Here is a 21,726-nt window from a genome sequence, read left to right as displayed (position 1 = left end):
GCATCGTTGTGTGAATTCATCGTTGTGTGAGGCACCCATTGTGTGAGGCACCACTGTATTGGTCTAATGCAGCAGAATATTAGATCTCCAGTGTGCTCAGATGATATCTACCATCCAATGGTCTCTTCAGCCACAGTCTCGTCATCATTTTAGCATAACGGTGCTTAATCTGATTCTGTTTAAGGCAGATGTCGAGCAGTGTTCCACGAGATGGTTTCAGGATGTTGTTATGTGTAAGTGGAGGATGAGACTTGTGAGAATTCTTAAGGGGGGGAGACTGTTTTTTCTGAGCCTTTACTAAGAGTTCTTGGAAAGCTCCCTGTCAGTTTCAGGTGATAGCTGGAAGGACAGGTGAGAAAGTGGAAGTAGCTGGACAGGACGAGACCAGAGTCTGGAAAGGTGTGTGTGTTTTTAATGATAGTTTTGGCTGGCTGGGGAATCTGGGAAGTTCTGATTCAAAAAAGTAGCATTTCCAGTTTGGAACAAAACCCACACATTTTAATCAGTGTTTGATAAACTTCATCTAAGCTCATCTATTTCAGCTGTGGAAGCCAGTGTGGGCTTCCATTACAGTTTTCTCATGTTGCTTCTGAATTTCTTGGGAGTTCCATTTAGTGATGATGGTTGGGACCAGCAAATACATCAGCTTTGGAATTTGTCTCACCTTCACTGAACTCTGGAGGCAGCCTGAATGCTTCATAGAATCTGTTTTCAGAGGAGCTGTTCATATAATGGTGGAATACCTTTTGTTTGCACAAGATGAAGAAGTAAGGCCTTGTCATCTATTCAGAAAGTATAAATTCTTGGTGGTAGGGCTGGTGTACTCATGATGGATGCTTGCCTAAATTATGCATATAAACATTAGCTCTTTCAAGCATCAGTACTTTATCATTACTGTCATTCTTAATTAACTCTTGGGGCTCTTATCTTCCTGTCAGATCGGAATGAAGCTGTAATAAAATGGCAGCCCCTCCCTCCAAGCAATCTTATGTACTGATTTTTCTCCCTCACAGTTATTGCTTCTGGACTCTTTTGCTCATCTTGGCTTCTCCATGGCTATTTGGCATAAAATGTGCAATGCAGATGGTCATCAAGATAAAAACTGACACAAAGTCACTCCCATCTATCCACTAAGTAAAGAGGTATTCTTTTGAAAAGTGCATTGAGAGGACTCTGTAAAGCTAGCAGGAAATATGCTTGGCAGCATTATCATTACTGCAAAAATTAGAAAAGGGAAATCTTATATTCATATAGTTGGGGCTCGATACTGTCCCCCATGCTGTTTAACATCTACATGAAACCGCTGGGAGAGGTCATCAGGAGGTTTGGGCTGAGGAGTCAGCAATATGCTGACGACACTCAGCTCTACCTCTCGTTTTCCACCAATCCAGGTGAGGCGGTTTCTGTGCTGAACTCGTGTCTGGACCTGATAATGGACTGGATGAGGGTTAATAAATTGAAACTCAATCCAGACAAGACGGAAGTGCTGTTAGTGGGTGCTTCGCCGGACAGGTTGGAGGGCCACCTCCCTGTCCTGAATGGGGTTACACTCCCCCTAAGGGACAGGGTCCGCAGCCTGGGGGTGCTCCTGGACCCCAGGAGCTCAGGTGGACTCGGTGGCCAGGGGTGCCTTCCTTCAGCTGCGGAAATTATACCAGCTACGGCCCTACCTGGACGAGTGGAGTCTCATGACAGTTACACATGCACTGGTAACATCTCGTATTGATTATTGCAATGCGCTCTACGTGGGGCTGCCTTTGAAAAAGGTCCGGCGACTGCAACTGGTTCAGAATCGAGCTGCGCGGCTGGTGAGTGGTGGGGCCGCCAGAGAGCATATCAAGCTGATTCTCTATAATTTACACTGGTTACCAGTTGCTGTCCGGGCCCAATTCAAAGTGCTTGTTTTGACATATAAAGCCCTAAACGGCTTGGGCCCTGGATACTTGAAGGACCGCCTCCTTCCATATGAGCCTACCCGGCTGTTAAGATCTAGCCAGGGGGCCCTTTTGAAAGAGCCATCCCTCAAGGAGGTAAGAGGGATGGCTTGTAGACAAAGGGCCTTCTCGGCAGCTGCCCCCAGACTATGGAACGCCCTCCCAACTGAAATTCGCCTGGCGCCGACATTGATGATATTTCGGCGCCAGGTCAAAACCTTCCTGTTCCAGAAGGCTTTTAATTGAAATAACATTAACTGTGGGTCTTAATGATGGCAATTTTAATTGTATTTTAATCGTATTTTAATTGTATTTTAATCATTTTATTTTATTGCATTGAATTTTAATTGTTGTAAGCCGCCCAGAGACCTTTGGGTAGAGTGGGCGGCATATAAATTAAATAAATAAATAAATAAATAAAATAAAATAAATAAATAGTAACTGCATATAATAACAACCATGCTTACTGTACTGGCCCTAAACTGTCTGAAATCCACACTGACCATAGCGTCATTTTGAAAGGGGACTAGAATTTTATCTGTCTCGATGTATTCTCAGAGCCACTCTTTGACCTGGCAGGGAGGCTCATCATCCTGCCTCTTGACAGAAATGGCTAGTCAACCATGAGCTCTGGAGTGATAGGAAGGGGGCGCAGAGCCTGCAGCAGCAGCAGAAGGGTGAGTGGAGACTCCAGCCCCAGGGGGCTAGACCCTCGTTATGCCCACCTGTGTGGGGGTATTAGTATATGAATACGAATGCCCCCACGTCTAATTCCAACCAAAACCTAAACAGAACAACCCAAAAATATAGATCCATAAAAACATGGAAAAATAGATAGCAAATAAAGTGGAATGGAATACAGTGAATATCACTTCCCTCCTAGTTGATGAGAATCTGAAAATTCCTCAGTTAAAAACCATAAATCCTGGTAATATAAAGTAGAGGGTAACCAAAGTTTAACACAAGCCACCAAAAATTATATATACTGTATACACAATAAAAGTGAATATGTGCCCAAAGTAGCACACATATGCAAATGGTAAAGCTCTAAAACAAATAAAATGCATTAGAAGTAATCATTTTTTTATTTTAAGAATATCTGGTCTCCATTATAGACCAGCACCCCATAGTTCTTAATACAGTTAGTCCAAGCCCAAGAAAGATTTCAATATAGGACAAAGGACAAAGATAGGAAAAGTAATGGCCTTTTTATAAGAAATGACGAACTGAGACAAAACATTATTAATTTTTCACAAATAATGGAAACATGGAAGAATTACAAATTTGCCTTTTTCTGCACCATGTTAAGCCATTATTGCTGTACTGTTTCATTTTACTTAGCATATGACTGCATTTTATTAAGTTACATTTTCTGTAGGATTGGCATTAATGCTGAAGTTGTTAATTTACCTTTCATATCTAATTGCTACTTGCTCATGAAATTTGAGCCAAAGGGGAGTGAGAATCCAAAATTACATAGAATAATTTGATATATCTCTTATTTCACCGTGGTTGGTGTCTCTTCTTACTGTGCAGTGGTGAAGTCAGCAAAGAGGCAGAGCAGTTCAAATGACCTGTCATTTGGTGTCTAGGATAATAGTTTGGTATCCTAAGAAGCTGCTTCATGCAGAGTCATAGAATAATAGAATAATTGAGTTGAAAGGGGCCTATAAGGCTGTCAAGTCCAACCCCCTGCTCAATGCAGGAATCCAAATCAAAGCAGATCTAACAGATGGTTGTCCAATGTTCTCTTGAATGCCTCCAGCCACCTCCCAAGGCAATTGGTTCAATTGTCATGTGGCTCTAAAAGCTAAGAAGTTTTCCTGACATTCTGCCTATCTCTGGCTTCCTGTAGCTTGAGCCCATTATTTTGTGTCCTGTACTCTGGAATGGCTATGTTTCACATATTTGAAAAGTGTTATCAAATCTCCACTCCATTTTCTTTTCTCAAGGACAAAAATGTCCAGTTCTTTCAGCCTTTCTTCATAGAGCTTGGCTTCCAGTCCCCTGATACTGCATGCCATTGATTTATCTTCGGTCACTACTGTACTGTGTTATGCTGACTTGTAGCAACAATTCAGGGTTTCAGACACCACCGCCTGGAGATGCCAGGGATTAAACTTGCAAGCTTTTTGTATGCAAAACACATGCTGTGTTAATGAGATCCCTGCTAGACAGGACTCCCTATAAATAATGTGTACCTATGAGGAAAACACTGCCTGCTTATTCCAATACAGGATTGCTTCGACCTGTATTTGGAAAATTAGCTTGCTTCTAATTGGTCAAAGGGAATACAGCTCAGCTTCGTCGGTATGTCCAATGTCTCGAGCACATAATGCTGAAGAGATGACAGGCTACAAGCAAACATTTTATTAAACCTTTATTTGATTTATTGGAAACAAGATTCTCTGAAGACCTTACCCCTATTTGTTAGAAGACAAAAATTCTTTTTTTCTGTGCAGCAGTGCTAAATGTGTTGCTGCTATTCTGTCCTTGAAGATAATTGAACCATCTCATGCTATTGAAATATTCAGTAGTTTTTCATGGGCTTCTAAGGGAGGAAAGAAAAGATGACAAGGAGGCATAATGTTTTGATAGGAATGCACATTTGTCTTAACTTGTGATCTGACCCTGAGATACAACTGTGTTTAAGTCACATCTGAGTCACAGTGGTAGTATTTCACATAGCACAGTGACCCCAGTGATGACATTTTCAAAGTCAAGAGTGAGTACATAGAGTGGAAGACTGCATTTCACTATTTTAGACAATGCATACATAAAAGCACCTTCATTCAGAGCCCTGATAGAGGTTGGTTAGAGGTTGGTTCTCAGTCTTCTCCAGTGTGCTACTTGTCCTGAGATTTGTCTTCTTGCACCAAAACCTGGAGAAGTTTTAACTATTTCCTGACACTTCATTTGGCACTCAGAGAATTCATGTGTTTGTTTTATCTATTTATTACTTGTAGTCTGCCTTTCCATTGAAAAGAACTGCAGCGCTCAAGTCAACTAAGAAGCATTATTAAAGCAGATTAAAATGAATTAAAACCAGATTGCCTGGTAACACCATTGACAGCCTTAATAATCAGAGCAGTTAAAGTAATCATATAATAACTGTGTACTATCAAGTCAACTCTGACTTATGCGACCCTTTTCTAGGGAGAGAATACTCCCAGGTGGTTTACCATTCCTGTCTTTTGGGGACGTCCTAGGACTGTGCAGCTCGTCCAGGACTGCACAGGTTGCTCTTCTGAGATGCAGAGTGGGGACTGAACTCCCAGCTTGTGCTTCCATATAACTTGGAAAGCAGTTACATTACTAAAAAAAAAAAAATCACATTAGTCAGTAAAACCGCTTAATAGCACAGTTTGAAGAGGTTCAACTTCAGACCCCCTGATAAAAGCAGCAAGAGTGAGAAGTGATTGCAACTCTGCAGGGCATATACTTCAGTTAGTAGGCATTGTAGTTCTAGTGTTTTCTAAAACTGTTTTTCTTCCAAGATTCTCAGAACTAGTAGATGCTTTGACAAAACAGGAGCAGCACCTGAACATTGCAAGCAGGAGGCTTGTGGTAGGATACTCTCTTTTTCCATCTATCTTGCTGTTATCTCAATACCTCCAAAAAGCAGGAAGCACCTCACAAGCCAGCAGCTGAACCCTGTGATTTTTATTTTCTATTGTTTAGTGAGGCTACATGCCATAACTGTAGAAGTTACTAAAAAACCTACAGATGTGTTGCAATGAATGAAGTTATTCCTCTTACATTCATAATAGAATGTGGTTCTACCTGTGTTACTGTATTGGAAAAGGGAATAATTGCAATTAAGTAGCTATTCATAGCTAGTTACCTCCACATTGTGATTATTGAATGTCGATATTCTCCATTACATTTCAAAGAAAGAAAAGTAGTGATGGTGGTAGCTTTCTTAAAAACTTGCATTAATTAAAATGGTTTAAACTTAATTAAAATTAGGTTCAAGTCCCAAAGGGTGAAAGTACATGGCTTTTCTGCATCAGGAAAGAAAATTAATACCACTGGAAAAACTTCCCAGTGTTAACTGCTAAACAGGATCAGAGACCAGAGCAATGAACTTCCCAAACTGTATAACAGTTCTGAGGTATTAATTGTTTTGAAAGTGGCACCAGCGAGCCATAAAATCCCTTAAATGGGACATGTGCTTCGGGAGAAATTACTGCTGCTCGCCTAGTGTTATATATGAGATACTAAAATCCTTTTCTATTTATGAAGCCCTTATACTCTGTATGAACTGAATGTAGGACATAGCTGTTAAAATTGCATTGTCATCTCAAGAAAAGTGTGGAAAAAGATCAATCAGCTGTGTGGTATTTTGGCCTACTGTTATAAATTTGGACGAGGTATCCAGATTTATAACAGCCAGCTACTGGAGAAAATTTCTAGATTGTACCACTCAGATGCCGCCACCATTGACTCTCCTCAAAGAAATTGTGTCTCATGATTATGTTTTTGAAGGTTTGCTAATCCCGAGGAGCTCTAAATTTGGACTCTTATTTCTCTTTGGTTCCTCATCTGATTTCCTGCATAGGCTGAGCAGTGATCTCCCCATACTGGGCACATGGCAATATGCAAGCCAAGTGAGGAGGAAGCATTTCAATCTTCTTAGCCAATGTAAAATTAATTTTAGGAGTTCAAGTATTTTATTAGTAGTTTAGGCATTCAAAGCCAGGATACTTCTGGAAGGTCAAGTCTAGACAAGAGAGGACCTTGTATTCAGGCAAGACCTGGCTTTTGGGAAGGTCCTTCCAAGCAGAGTTCTGTTTATTAATTACTTGATCTTTTCTGATAACAATCATGATGTTGGCTGCAAATGTCTGTTGAGCTTTCCATTATACTCTTCTGGACGTTTCCAGGGGAGTCCATATTGTTGGTTGAGATATGAAATCAGACTGTAGCCTGAAGGTATTGTTACATACAAAATAATGGCGCCCTCCTGAAATTTTTACTGTATGTTCCAAGTTCCTTGAAACCAGATTCCAGTTGCCAGTTTAACAATTCACAATTTGAAGTGGGCTGCATGTAGTTCACAAAAGCATATTCTGGGTGGGGGATGGGGTGGGGGTGCTCATCTTAAAGTAGCACAAGACAGCTTTTATGGCAACAGATTGACATGGCTACCCCCTAAAATTTCTGTTGGCCTTTTCTTGATTGAAATTGGTATTGAGTCATGAAGGGAAGATGGGGACTCTGATATTTTGTATTATGTATTTTATTTTGTCATAATCATATTACCTATTACAGTACCTGTTCTGAAACTATGCGGATAAATGTAACAGATACTTTTTAAACATCAGTGGAATAACAAATATATAGCCAGATGACTCCAAACCTCTGCTATAATGAGGTCTGAATATTGCCTGCAAGGTCGTGTCTGCTTTGTCTTCGGGCTGCCATTGGCATCCCAGTATGTTCCTCATAACCTTGTGGTCTAGTAATCAGTCATGTAATGTGCTTCTAATGATTAATCAATCTGTTCTTGTTTGGTTGTTTTTCTACAGTGTGCGGGTGTGACTTGGCTCAAGGTGGCTTTTTTATTAAAAATGGGGAATACCTTTGTACCGTGGATTACCAGCGGATGTACGGGACCCGGTGCAATGGCTGTGGAGAGTTTGTGGAAGGAGAAGTCGTCACTGCTCTTGGGAAAACCTATCATCCCAACTGCTTTGCCTGCACTGTGTGCAAGTAAGTCAACTGGTTTAACAATTCATTTATTTAAAATATTTCTACCCCTTCTTTTCCCCTTAAAAAGGACAAAATCATGTTGAGAAGCCACATAGGATTCTACTAGTTGTATAAATGGCACTGTGAGGTAGTGCCCTTGTCTATTTTGCTGATAGTTACGGACATCTCCATATACCTGCATAAAGGTTTTACTGATGGAGGTATTTTTCTTTTCTACTTATTATATTGTAAGTAGTATTTCATTTTTGAATAATTTTATTTTACAGCAGTATACCCTCTAGAGGTTGGCCTACCACTCCCAACTTTCTGAATAATTGGCCATGCTAACTCAGGAGTTACAGCCCCAAAACATCTGGAGAACCATATTTTGCCCATCCTTGTTCTCAGTGAATATAATCTGGAACACACCCAGATTGTAATTATCCCATCTTGCCTGGCTCTGGAAACAAGATGGGATTATTACAATATCTGGATGAGGGACGGTCTGTAAATCCAAGGTGTTCTAGAATATTTCTCTATTTAAAACTGTAGGGCTTTTTAAAACCTTAATTGATTTGTTTGATTCAGCAACTCTAAGACGTTTCTAGTTTTTAGCTGCTAAATAACCCAGTTGGGAACCAGGAAGTACTTAGCAGGACTTGGGACTCACGACTTGCTGTCAAGGTTGATTTAAGTCATACCGATGACTCAACTCATTTTTTTTAAAGACTTGGACTCAATTTGTGACTTGAACCCATTTTTCCAAGTTATGTTTTGAGGGCCTAGCTCATGCACCCTCCCTCTCTCCCCCTCCTTCCCAGCAATAAATAACAATATCTGTGGGGGAAGGGGAGGACATGGAGGGACACACTCCCACAATTGCCTTCTCTGCTCGGGAGCCTCTCCTAGCTGTTGATCGAGGGCCCTGTGCCCAGACGCATGTGCACTGCTGCAATTTGGGAGGCATCTACTGCAGCTGCGGAGAGACACACAAGGCCAATATGGTGTCTGCTGTTGCCAGAGCCACCAGCAGCAGTGGTTCCTGCCTGGCCATGGTGATCTCTAGCTTTGTTTTCTGTTGCTGTAACTCATCAAATACTACAGTGCTGGCAGAATTGGAAAGGTGATCACTATTCCCTTGTGAGCAGAGTTGTTGTAACTGCTGAGAAGACTAGGAACAACCCCAATTGGGGGCATCAATTGAGTAGAGCAACGGTCCACGTAAGAGCCAATGCAGTGGAGCAGTTCAGAGTGCTGGATTGGCACTTGGGACATCCAAAGTCAAGTCCCCACTAAGCCACAAAGCTCCCTGGGTTGCCTTGGAACAGCCAAACTCTCTCTACCTAACCTACTTCACTGGGTTGTTGTGGGAGTAAAGTGAGGAGATGAAAAACCACATCGGCTGCCCTGAGCGAGCGTGGGATATTATTGTTCTTAATGTGAGCTACTATGTGATCAGCAGTTAATGTCTGTGGGTGAAGCTGGGGAATTTGCGGTGCCAAAATGCCTTAGAAAGCAGTAGTCAGTGGCCCACATTTCTCAAAACAGAGATTGAGAGAGAAAGGAAAAGAAAAGAAACATTGTCTGTATGTGTCTATGTGGGTGTGTGCTTTAAAAACAAAAACACCCACACATATCAAAACAACCCTCTCTTGCTTCAGAAGTTTCTGTGCTTCCATGATACCTTTGCTTTGTAAAAGTGATCAGTCTCATCTAATGTCAGCTTTCCCCCCTGTGAAGGTAGGTGCGTTTAGTCCTTGGATCGCCTCCAAAGTCTTGGCTTTCCCAGTGTTACATTTTGAACATTTTTGGCCCAGGTTTCTGCAAGATATTGATTTGCATCACCAAAGGCGGCTGCTGTGAGGGGGGGGGGTAGAGACTGTGAGAATGAGACTGCAGAGATAACCTTGCATTAAGATCCTTTTGTTCTTTTGCTCTCCAGACGTCCTTTCCCACCAGGAGACCGGGTTACTTTTAATGGGAGAGACTGCCTCTGTCAAATGTGTGCTCAGCCAATGTCATCGAGTCCAAAAGAACTCTCCACTTCTAGCAGTAAGTACTCTGCAATCTTTCCTGAGCTCCAAGATAAACTGAAATCCTGGATGGTTTCCACTGTCTGTTCTGTGCAATTTGCTTGGTCTAATCTGGGCAGTGCTGACTTTTACTGGGCCTTAGTTCTGCATCCTAGAAGTCTGGATCTTGAAGAAACTCCCCTCTCCCTGGGGAGCACAGCCACCTGTTTCATTTTTAGCTGTGGATGAGCAATATCTATGTGCAATTTCTTGAGTTGATCCCATGCAGATGCCTTTCACACAGAAGTCAGGCTAATCCCCAGTTCTTTTGTCTAAGGATGTACCAAGATCACAGAGTCTAGTTCTGCTGTATTGAAAACTGTGATGCAAAATTCCCATTTAATAAAAATTTAAAAGACATACTCTGTACACTATGGGTCATATCCCACATCTCCAGGTTATGTCTTTTAACATCACTCAGTTTGAAAGAATAAGCTACATATAGTTTGCTTCTATGATGAAACAACTGGATATTCTGTATATGTGTTTTATAGGTATTAAGTAGATCTCCAGCAATTTTGGCTTGTTAGTGCTTAGACAGATGTGGGACACACTGAGAATGAAATTATTGGAAAAAAGTGGGTCATTTTTCTCCTTTCTGGAAATAGAGTCGCCTTCAAAGGTAGATAAGAAATGCATTAAATGTACATATTAATAACTGTATCTGCTTATTATTTCTAAATGCAGACATTTTATCTGAGAGAGTGACTACTTTAAAAAAAAAGCTCTGCCACAAGTTTAATACTTCTGTAGGCTTAGACCAGTGGCAGCTGGTCTAACATCCCTTTCTTCCATATAGTACACAATGTTTTCATGTTCTGAATGAAACATGAAATTGTTATACTTACAAAAATGGCAAAAATGTTATAACTGTAATTTTACATGCCCTAGAAATAGAAGTTGTGGGATTTGGTTCCCTGCCTTCCCAATTTCAGAAAGTCAACATTTCCTCAGACTTGCATTCTACATATTGAAACATGATTTTCACAGCTTTAGGAGTTGCTGATATGTTTCAAACCTTATTGTTGTTTTGAAGTACCTAAATGAGACTAGGCCTGACACACTAAATATTATCAACAGAGAAATTATAAGAATTATCATTATAAGAAATTATATTGAAAATCTTTGCTTTACTTGCTTTTTTTGTTAAAATATTGTGTTTGTTGGTAACTCTGCTAGCATTCATAGGGGCAAAATAATTATTTGATGATTCCCACTTTGGTGTTGAGAACCACTATGGTATAGCAAATAGAGTGTTAGGATTCATGAGATGTGGGTTCAAGTCCTGCTCAGTCAGAGAAACCAACTGGATGTGGGGTCGAGGTGACAGTGGAAAGCTGCTCCTTGAGTATCTGAGGTGTTTCAAAAACTCTATTAAGATCGCCATTAGATGGAGGTGACTAAATGGTACATAGCAACAATAACATTAATGTTATAGTAACAAACGTATGTGTGACTATATCATTCTGTATGTGTGTGATGGCTTGTGTGTAGGTATGTGTGAGAAAAGAAATAAGAAGAAGTTAATGCCATAGAGGGCATAATGGGAAGTTTGGCTCAGCTGTTCAGTGTATAATGTAATGTTAATACCATATTAATCCATATACAAATATAACTGGAAAGTAAAGTTCCAGAGAGTTCAGTAAACACACTTTGACAAAATGGCAATTGGCAAACGTTTTCTGCAATAGAGGTGCTTCATTCTTTTCCTCTCGGGCAAGGAGTCCTACTCCTTAGCTCTGACAGGTGAATTTTAATTATCATGAAATATTCCAGATCTGTTCCTTTATTCTGTAGCATCTATCTTGGTTCTCATCTATCTTTCCTCCCCTTTGAAGTCACGTTTGGTAATACCATCCTATTCAGAAGTAAATCTCTTTTATGGGATATGTGTCTGTTCCTTGGTTATTTGCTGTTAAGTAGATTAGCAAGAAAGCTCATTTGAGAATGGCAGGTTGAGGAAGAAGGAAGCTAAAAGTTTAGGATGAAAAAGTGCTGTCTGGGAGCTTTTGGTATGAGGGCTAAATGATCTCATTGTAGCATTCAATGAAATAATCAGAATGGAAGAATCCACATTTTCCCCCATTCCTACTCCCAGATTCAGGAAAATTGATTCATATTTTTCTTTGTGTCGCTTTGCATATTTAATGCCTTTCATGAACTCCAAATATCAAGTTTTTAATATGTGATGATTATTTTTTAAAGAAAAAAATAGTCATCCATGTAACAGAGATTTTCATATCCTGACGTAGGTGCTAATTTGCTTAGCAGGGCTAGGAAACAAGGGCATCGAAATACATCTGGGAATTATACCTATGAGTTGTTGACCTCACTGTAATTTTTACCTTTGAATATTTAAAGAAATAGCAAGATTACGATTCCTAGGTGTATGTGGGGGGGGGGGGGGAGAGGAGAACTGAAGCTTCCTTCCTTGCCCTTCCTAATCCCAGGTACCTGTGCTATGTAATTTACCATTTACCATTAAGGTGGTTGAGAAGTTGATGACCCTGAAACTCCGAACAGTGCAGAATGATGTATTCTGGAAGGCTTTTGCGGCTGGGATCCGATGGTAGGTTGTAGGTTTGTTGTAGGTTTTCCAGGCTGGTTGTCCTTGTTCTGGAGGTTTTTCCTCTGAACATTTCGCCAGTCTCTGTGGCCAGCATGTTCATTACACCAGAACACAGACAGAGTTCTAACTCCTATCCTGTGAAGATGCCGGCCCCACTTTAACCAGGCTTTTAGACAAGATATGGGACTGAAGACCATTTTGTTTGTCTTGGTAGATGACCTAAACCAGTGACTAGATAAGGGGAGTGCAAACTTACCAGTTCTCCTGAAATTTTCAGTGGCATTTGATATCATTGACCAAGATATCCTTTCGGGTCGCCCAGCTAGTTTGGCTTTCGAAGACACAGTGGTTCTGATCCTTCTTGTCAGGACATATACAAAGGGTGCATCATCCAGTGTTTTTGCCTTTGGCATCCCTCAGGTCTCCATCTTATTACCTACATTGTTTAACATCAATATGATGCCACTGGGAGAGGTTATTTAGAACTCTGAGTGAGATGCCACCAATGTGCTGCTGACACCCATCTCTGTTGCTCCTTATCTTGCAACACTGATGAAGCTGTCAGGACTCTTGAATGTTGCCTGGACATGATAAGGGGCTGGACGAGGGTGAACAAACTGAAACTAAATTCGGACAAAACAGAGGTGTAAGTTTTCTGAAACCTACTGCAAAACAATTAGCCAGCTCTCCAGGCAGGTCTGGAGCAAGGTCACTGTACGATAACAGTACCTTGTGAAATCATTTCTTCCACGACTGACAGTAGAGCCATGGGAGAAAATTGAAAATGTATCAAAATAGCTGGAAAACGTTACAATGTATAGTGTGAGAGTTATAGTTCTTTGCAATACCTGTAACTTTTCCAGTCCTACAATATTGCTTTGTAGGTGTGATGATCAGAACAATACACATATATGTGCAGAACTGGTCACACAATAGGTTTGTTGTTCTTTATCTTAAGTTCCCATATGTTCTTGGACTACAACTCCCAGAAATACTGGCCAAGCACAGCTAGTGGTGAAGACCTCTGTGAGTTTTAGTCCATGAACATCTGGGTACCCAAAGTTGGGAACCACTGGTTTTTACAAAGGCATTATGACAGAAGCAGTTTTATTTTTCAGTTCCTTTTTTAAAATTATGCCCAACCTGGAATGTACCGCAGCTATGCATTCGCAGTGACATTTTCATCATGTTACAACCATGAGATCTCTTTTCTGGTCACTTTGCTGCCATCTTAGATGCATATGGGAAGCTGGGTTGTTTTGCCTCAGTGTGTTTTGTTTACCACTTGCACTGAATTTCATCTGCTGCTTAGTGGCCATTTCCCCAGTAAAGTAGAATCCCCTAATCTGTGGGATCACTATCCGTTAATCCAATTATCCACTGTCAGAAAATATTTTTTTTTTAAAAAAAATCCTAGAAATATATATTTCTAAATATGAAGTTGCCAGAAATGGTTACGAGAGGGAACCAGCGACCATGCTATGCGTAGCATTTGCTATTAAAACAGCATTCAATATAAACCGTGTTTTTCAGAATCTGCAGGAGCAGGGGCTTGGAACTGATCCTCCACAGATACAGGAGTTCTACACAGCTGTTTGCAGTTTGATTTTGTTCTCACTGCCCTAAATCCTACTGGACTTTACTTTCTGCCTTGTGTTTGCTTTGAAATGGAATTGCCTTTTAAACATTTTACAAAAGAAACATGCCTGCAATACCCCCTTTTTGCCCTGGGTCTGTGAAATAAAGTACATCTGCTCTAATACAAGTTGTTGATTCTACCACATTTTCCACCACTGTGAAGGAGTCTGTGTCATCAGAATGATGTATTATTTCTGCCCTTGAGTGTGAGAACTCTCCTTTGTGTCATTTTGGTTTTAAAGACCATGCTTAATCCAAGGCTTGGGTAATATTGGTAAATGCCCCAGTTTGCTCACTCATTGAAGTGGAAACCTGGTTTTGTAGCAAAAAGAAAAAACACAGTTTTTTGTAGCATAGAAAAGAAACACAGTTCACTTCTTGTCTCCTCTCCATTCCAAGAATCAGCTCCAAACATTACTCTTACCTGGCAACAGTTAGTGACTGGAAAGAGGTCTCTTTTCTCTATGTAAAATTGGAAGTGAAAGTCCCGAAAAGCTGCTTTGGAAAATACATAATGCTGACTTGTAAAATCAGCAGATACTACTCATAAAGAACACAGATTCTGGTTTTTAGCATATGTGTGAGTCCTACAGGTTCCCTTAAGAGCATATTTTGAGTGCATATCCATTTGCACAGCTTTTCACAAGGCTGTTTCTGGTTGTTGTGACATTGCTTCCAGACCACATTTATCCCTTGTTGAATAAACATCCTCAGCCAAGGAACAACTTGTTTCAGCTAAGATCTTTGTTACTTTTTTTTTGGTAGAAGAAACTGTCTCCTTTTTAGAACAAATTGCTCTCTTAACTTTCTAAAGATTTGAAATGCATTTCGAGAAGCAATAGAAGTTGAAAGAGAACACTGATTTGAAAGCAAATTTGGTACAGTTCCTTTTGGACACTAAGCTACAAGAGAAATCTAAGTGACTCAGAGGCACAAGAGATTCTTTGCAACCTGCGGAATTTCCTGCGGGAAGATTTTCCCCCCTTTCTATCTAGACATGTGGGTAACATATTGAACTACTGTCAGTCATAGCTAAGCACAACCATTGATGAAGGACAGTGTGGATAGCAAACCAACAACATCTATGCAGTTGCAGGTTGTGCACCTCCTGATTTACACAATACCCTTCACTTGCTCAAAATGAATATTACAGGGCGTATTAGGTGTTTCTTTGTACTATGTATTTTTTTCTTGAAAGTGCTAGAACAGGGATGGGACATGTGTGGTTCTTAAGATGCTGGGCAACATTTTATGTAAGCAATTATCAATATAGCCAATAGCGGGAGTTGCAGTTCAACAATATCTAGATGGGTATAAATTCCTTGTCCCTAATTTAGAACTTGATTGCATAATTTAATGTTTATAAAATTATCCAGTAAACCTGACACAAGTTAGCACCCGAGAAGAAGGCAATAGATGCAGCTCTGCTGCAGGATATGCACTCACCCTTAACATTTTCTTCAAGTCTGTGATTGCAACCTTTGGAATAAAGCCTTTCACCAGTTTGTTTTGAAAAGATAGCATCAATTACTACAGTTTTTTTCTGAGAATTCACTGTAATTTTGGGGGGGAACACTGATTATATTTCTGCAGGTTGATCTTTTAATTGTGGCAGTCATTGTGACACACCCAGTTTTCTTTCTGACTGTCTTTTCTGCCTGTCAGCAGTATATTATTTATATTATTTCTCTGCCCTCACACACAGAATTAAAAATGGAAAAGAAAAGCAGGGAGGTGCTTTAAACATGCCAGGTTTAAAAGTACTGTGCCTTTGTAAAACTGTTGTGTTCTTTCCATTCTAAGTGCTAATGTGCCTTGAAGTTAAATTATTCAGTACCTGTGAGGGAAAACTGGTTCACTTCTCATATATTAACTATTTGTAAGATGACAGTGAGGTGCTTCAGATTAATCTGCTTGTGAAGGCTGTGCTCAGACACTGGAATTTCAGAACTTGAAATCTTGCTTACCCCAAGAGGCTTCATTGGGTCCCCAGTCAGATATGCTTCTGAAGACAAAACATTATTGGAGTGTATTGTTCTGGAAATGTAGCAAGTGAAATCTTACCCAGAAAATTGGTAATGAAGGACAATGTAGGAAAGTGAAGTACAATAAGAACTGCTGTATTCATTGTTCCTTTCTTCTGACCCTAGCACTTTCCCCCTCCTTCCACTTAGGCCACTCTGTCTCCTCTATAAGGAGCTAGCTAGGTAGCTAGATAGGTAGGTAGGTAGGTAGGTAGGTAGGTAGATATAGATAGATAGATGGATAGATGGATAGATGGATAGATGGATAGATAGGATTGGTAGGTAGGTAGGTAGGTAGGTAGGTAGGTAGGTAGGTAGGTAGGTAGGTAGGTAGGTAGGTAGGTAGGTAGGTAGGTAGGTAGGTAGGTAGGTAGGTAGATAGATAGATAGATAGATAGATAGATAGATAGATAGATAGATAGATAGATAGATAGATAGATAGATAGATAGATAGATAGATAGATAGATAGATATGGACTAAATCCAGTTGTTAAGTAGATTGAACTAACAATTTTGTTTAGTCTAATCAATAGGACTTAACGTGTTAACTTGCTGAAGTCCCATTGATTCATTCATTGGGTCTGCTCTTGCTAAGAGTAATAGTTGAATTCAGTTTGGTATAAGTGCAAGTAACACCCCACACAGAGAGAGGATCTAGCATTACAGCAGTCTTGCTCCAAGAAATATTATGTAGACCAGAATGGTGTCGTCAATTTACACTTGTGCGGAGGAAATTATGTCCATTATGGTGGCAAATTACCACTTATTAACAAGATGTGAAAATTATCCAACATATCTTACTTTGTTTTGACTGTTGACTTAAATTTTTTATTTTTATTTTCATTCAGAAAAATATCCAGTGTATCTTCCTTTGGTTTGCGTATTGGCTTAGATTATTCATTATTTTTATGTACAGACAAATCTGTCTTGTTTTCATAATTTTTCAATTATTCATTTATTTATGCTTTATTTTTCTGTGTAGTAAGGAGTGGATGAATGGGAATTCACATTGTATCTGATTTATATGGTAGCTTAGATACAAACCATTCATTAGGCTCAAAACTGTTTCCATATATTGTATGATCACAGACTCGGGGAATATTTTGGGTGTTGGAAATACATTGTCCCCACACTGTATCACTGCTGCCATCGAGTAATTCAGTGATTTTTCTGGGTTAAATATTTCCTCCTGCACAGAGGAAATATTAGTGTAAGGATTTCAGCTGCATCCGTGCCTGCACCTGTGTCTTAGAGAGATAGATAGACATGAGTCATGTCAGTGTGAATTGGAAAAAAAGGGGTATAAACAAAATGCCAATGTATTATATATCATAAATGCAATGTCTAGGAACTCTGTAGTGACAGTGATTATATAAAGTATGACACTTACTTATGTAAGTGCATTCAAGCAACTACAGAGCTCCATATGGATGGGAAGTCTTATTTATTTATTTATTTATTTATTTATTTATTTATTTATTTATTTATTTATTTATTTATTTATTTATTTATTTATTTATTTATTTATTTAATTAATTAATTAATTAATTAATTAATTAATTAATTAATTAATTTCCCGCCTATCTGGACGGTTAAGACCACTCTAGGCGGCTAACAGCATAAAATAGTATAAAATTTTTTAAATAGAAAAAACTTTAGGAGAGGGAGGAAACAATAGGAAAGAGAGAGGAGAGGGCATCAGGAATTGTCTGGAGGGAAGGCCTGCCAAAACATCCATGTTTTTAGTTGATTTTTAAAGATACCCAGTGAGGGTGCCACACGAATCTCAGGAGGTAGGTTGTTCCAAAGGCGAGGAGCCACCGCCGAGAAGGCCCGATTTCTTGTCTTTACGTTCCAGGCCTCCCTCGGCGTTAGGCTCCTCAGCCTCACCTCCTGGCTCGCATGAGTGACACGGGTAGATCTTGGTGGGAGTAGGCGTTCCGCCAAGTATCGCGGCCCTAAACCGTTTAGGGCTTTGTACGTAAGCATCAGCACTTTGAAGTCGATGCGGAATCGGATGGGCAGCCAATGCAATGCAGCCAGAGTGGGTGAGATATGTTGGTATTTTTTTCTCTCCACTAAGTAATCTGGCCGCCGCATTCTGCACCTCCTGTAGTTTCCGCAGCAGCCTCAAAGGCAGCCCCACGTAGACCGCATTACAGTGGTCTAATCTTGAGATTACGAGCGCATGCACCAAGGTAGCGAGTGCCCCAACATCAAGGTAGGACCGCAGCTGAGCTAGCCGCCTAAGGTAAAAAAAGGCGGAGCGGACCACGGACGCCACCTGAGATTCCATAGTGAGCGCTGGGTCCAGATGGATCCCCAAGCTGTGGACCCCATCCTTGGCGGGCAGAGTCATCCCCCCAAAAGAGAGGGAGTTTCCCAAATCCCCAACTGTGGCAGCACCCACCCTGAGTACCTCCGTCTTGTCCGAGTTCAGCCTCAGCCCGTTCTCCTGCATCCATTGCAGTACAGTCCCCAGGCAGTGCTGTAGGGACAGAACGGCATCTCCTGCAGTTGGTGAAAAGGAGATGTAGAGCTGAGTGTCATCGGCATACTGATGACACAAGGCTCTACACCCCCTGATGACCCCACCCAGCGGTCTCATTTCTAAAGTTTTGTCAGTTTGTTCAAGCTAACCTAGTCATGGCTCCTTTGCAGACCCTTCCCTCTATTCTGGGGAGGTCAGGGGTAGGAGCAATGGGGCTGAAGCATAGCTTCCTCCACTCCTGCTGTACAAGTACAACACCTGACTAAGGTACAGTTATCACAAATCTAAGTAGGTTGCACAAGATGGTCATCTCTCTAGAGGGCTCTTGTTCCCTGTCTACTGGAATGAGATCCCTAGAGAGTTTGGAATTTTCAGTTAGGACATACTCATATTCTTACAGTGTACAACAGCATTCCTAAACTAAGGCCAAAACCAGCAGATGTTCTCTCAAATCCATGGTTGGCATGTTGCATTGTGGTAGGCTTCAAATTAGCACAGATACTGGTTCAGAGAGTCTTTAAGGTAGAGCTCTACACTATGCAGTTTAAATATATAATTGGGGAGCGCTATATATTAGTCATAAGCAATGTGGGGAAATGTGCACTCTAGTTGATAGTTGTTGTTGTTGTTTAGTCGTTAAGTCGTATCCGACTCTTCATGACCCCGTGGACCAGAGCACGCCAGACCCTCCTGTCTTCCACTGCCTCCCAGAGTTTGGTCAAATTCATGTTGGTAGTTGATAGATAACTCCTAACCTACTACAACTCGGCTTGGTGTAATAGTTCCCTTCCTCCGCCTTTTCTTCTGGTGTGCTTCCCCTTACAGTACATTTAAATGCCCTGTGTAATCATTGCTAACCACAGGGTACAATGACTATCCAGGAGACAGATCCCTGCAGATGATTTCTTTCCATTCAGCATATCCCAGTACAAAATTGGACCTTTAAATTCTGACCAGAAGAGAGCCAACTAAAGCTATACAAAAGTATCTTTTCTGCATTCAAGACTAACAGGAGGCAGGGGCAGCCAAAACTAGCCTAAAGCCATGTTTTCAAGGAACCCAATTCAGTGGGCAAATGTCTGTCACTCTTTGCCACTGGGCTGATAATCTTCTAAGTGTGTATTGCTACAAAAGACTGTTAAGTGTACGAATGACAAGAAAGAATGACAAGTGGATTTCAACAATGCTCTGTGGTGAGTTTGCTGTCCACTGCAGAGCAGAGCTTGGAAACATTTTTGGAAATGTTTTGGATTGTAACTCCCCAAATCTCCTAGCCAATCTTCCAATGACCCTACTATCGCAGTGACCCTAGGAGCTTGAGTGCTAAAAATCCCCCCACCCTCCAAGCTTTGCTGTGCATCATAGAGCACATCTCATGGTCTTCTACAACGTGTAAGGTTTCTGTGGGCAATGTTCAGAGATTCTCCAGGAGGTGACCTGATGGAGACTGTATTTCTGAAAACAGAATGTTTGAAATCTGTTGATTTAAAGAACAGTTTTTCAACTTTTTACTTTCAGCCTTTCAAAAGTACATTTCTACTTTGACCATCAAGAAAAACTTCTGATGATTAGGTAGATAAAGCCTATTTCTCTGAAGATATTGGGCTCCTTTATTGTATGAATGCCACTTTTGATGTTAAGAATCCTTTATTCCTGCTAGCAAGGATTTGTTTTGCTCATAGCTAAAAGTAAAATAAGTAACTTTGAAGCATTTCTTTTGACAAATTTGTTCCCTGATGTTAACTTAGCTGAAAGACTCTACATTATCATACAGCTCAACCATAACTCCCTGTATCAAAACATTATACACATCTCCATTGAATTGCATGGATCCGAGCAGAATAGTTTTAGTTATACACATTTCATTCATTCATTCATTCATTCATTCATTCATTCATTCATTCATTCATTCAGTCAGTCAGTCAGTCAGTCAGTCAGTCAGTCAGTCAGTCAGTCAGTCAGTCAGTCAATCAATCAATCAATCAATCAATCAATCAATCAATCAATCAATCAATCAATACTTGGTTTCATCTCCAGGAGGTAGCCTGAGAAAGGTAAGAAATCCTCTAACCACGCCTAGTTTTGAACATTTGTATAGAGTTGTTGACATGGCCATGGGTAGCTAAGAAACACAAATAAGAATATGGTTTTCATAGTACAGTAATTAGCTTCAAGAACAAATAGGAGATATTTCGCCTCTTGCAGATTAATGTATTTTACACTCTTTCTGATCTACATCTGATCTGCTGTCTGGTGGCCCAGGAGCAGCAGTTGCAGAATAAATCAATGAATCATAGTCAACGTTCCCTCTAATTTTCCACTAGCATGGGGTTCCGGCTGTGACGAGAAGCAAATGAGTAACAACTCTGGCTTGGCTGCACAGCTGTGATCCAGTGCTGCATGGCTGTGCAGCTGCCACAGCTTATAGGAAATATTGATCATAGTAATTCTGAAGTGGTCCTCTGTGTTCTGTCCCTGCATGTTTCTTGTGCCTCTAATATGCCCCCTACCTTTGAATTTCATTCTCTCAGTCCTCACCTTACTAGTTAATTATATGCCGTCAAGTCAGAACTGACTTATAGCAACCCTAATTGGGCTTTCAAGGTAAGTGATGTATTTAAGGAGTGGTTTTACCAGTTCCACTCCCCCAGTGAGCTTCCATGGCCAAGTGGAAATTTGAATCCTGGTCTCTGGAGTCTTTGTTCATCACACTGGGTATCCCCACCTCATTAGAGCCCCAGCTATTGTGTTGGTGGCCTTGGTTATAATCTGTTGTTCTTTCTGTTGTTTGTTTTACTGCTTATTGCTCAAATATATTAGCACTCTTGCTTCATTCCTTTCCTGAAATGGAGTAAGTATGTACGTCAATGTTTATACAAATGAAGAAGATAAAAATAAGACAACCACTTTCTGAAACCAAATCTTTCTAGCCAGAAAGCACGGTTCATAGTAGGATGAATATTTAGAGGTCAAAGGCCACATTTGATGATCTGGAACTTGCTGGGGCATGTTTAGAGTACAAAAGCCATTGGAAGAAAATGTATACACCAGTGCAGGCATTATTGGTTGAACCATTGTTGATGTGTTTCTTTTTTACTGCACCATCATTATTATTCATTGATTTAAAATATTCGTTCATTACTCTCCTGTCCACCTGGCTGCATAATTATCCTCATGTTAGTATTTTTAGTCTTTATATATTGATGGTTATTTGGATCATTCATTTTCCTTTAAAAATATATAATATCATTGCATTTCCATTCCAACAGGTACATTTCTTTTACTTACATTTTTAATCAGCTGC

The 21,726-nt window shown here is 40.4% G+C and overlaps 1 protein-coding gene across 40 annotated transcripts in view; it reads left to right on the top strand.

Moving 5' to 3' along the window:
• ABLIM1 (actin binding LIM protein 1) overlaps positions 1-21,726 on the top strand; it is a 274,524-nt gene that overhangs the window by 139,955 nt on the left and 112,843 nt on the right. For all 40 annotated transcript variants that reach the window (XM_072995518.2, XM_078389589.1, XM_078389586.1 and 37 more), the window contains exons 3-4: positions 7,466-7,649; positions 9,571-9,680. In XM_072995518.2, coding sequence (XP_072851619.2) covers positions 7,466-7,649; positions 9,571-9,680 — 294 coding nt within the window. The remainder of the gene's footprint in view (positions 1-7,465; positions 7,650-9,570; positions 9,681-21,726) is intronic.

The sequence above is a fragment of the Pogona vitticeps genome, chromosome 3, assembly GCF_051106095.1.
Source record: "Pogona vitticeps strain Pit_001003342236 chromosome 3, PviZW2.1, whole genome shotgun sequence".
Lineage (NCBI taxonomy): Eukaryota > Metazoa > Chordata > Lepidosauria > Squamata > Agamidae > Pogona > Pogona vitticeps.
Note: the sequence above shows the minus strand (reverse complement) of the source record. Positions and strands in the feature narration are given on the sequence as shown.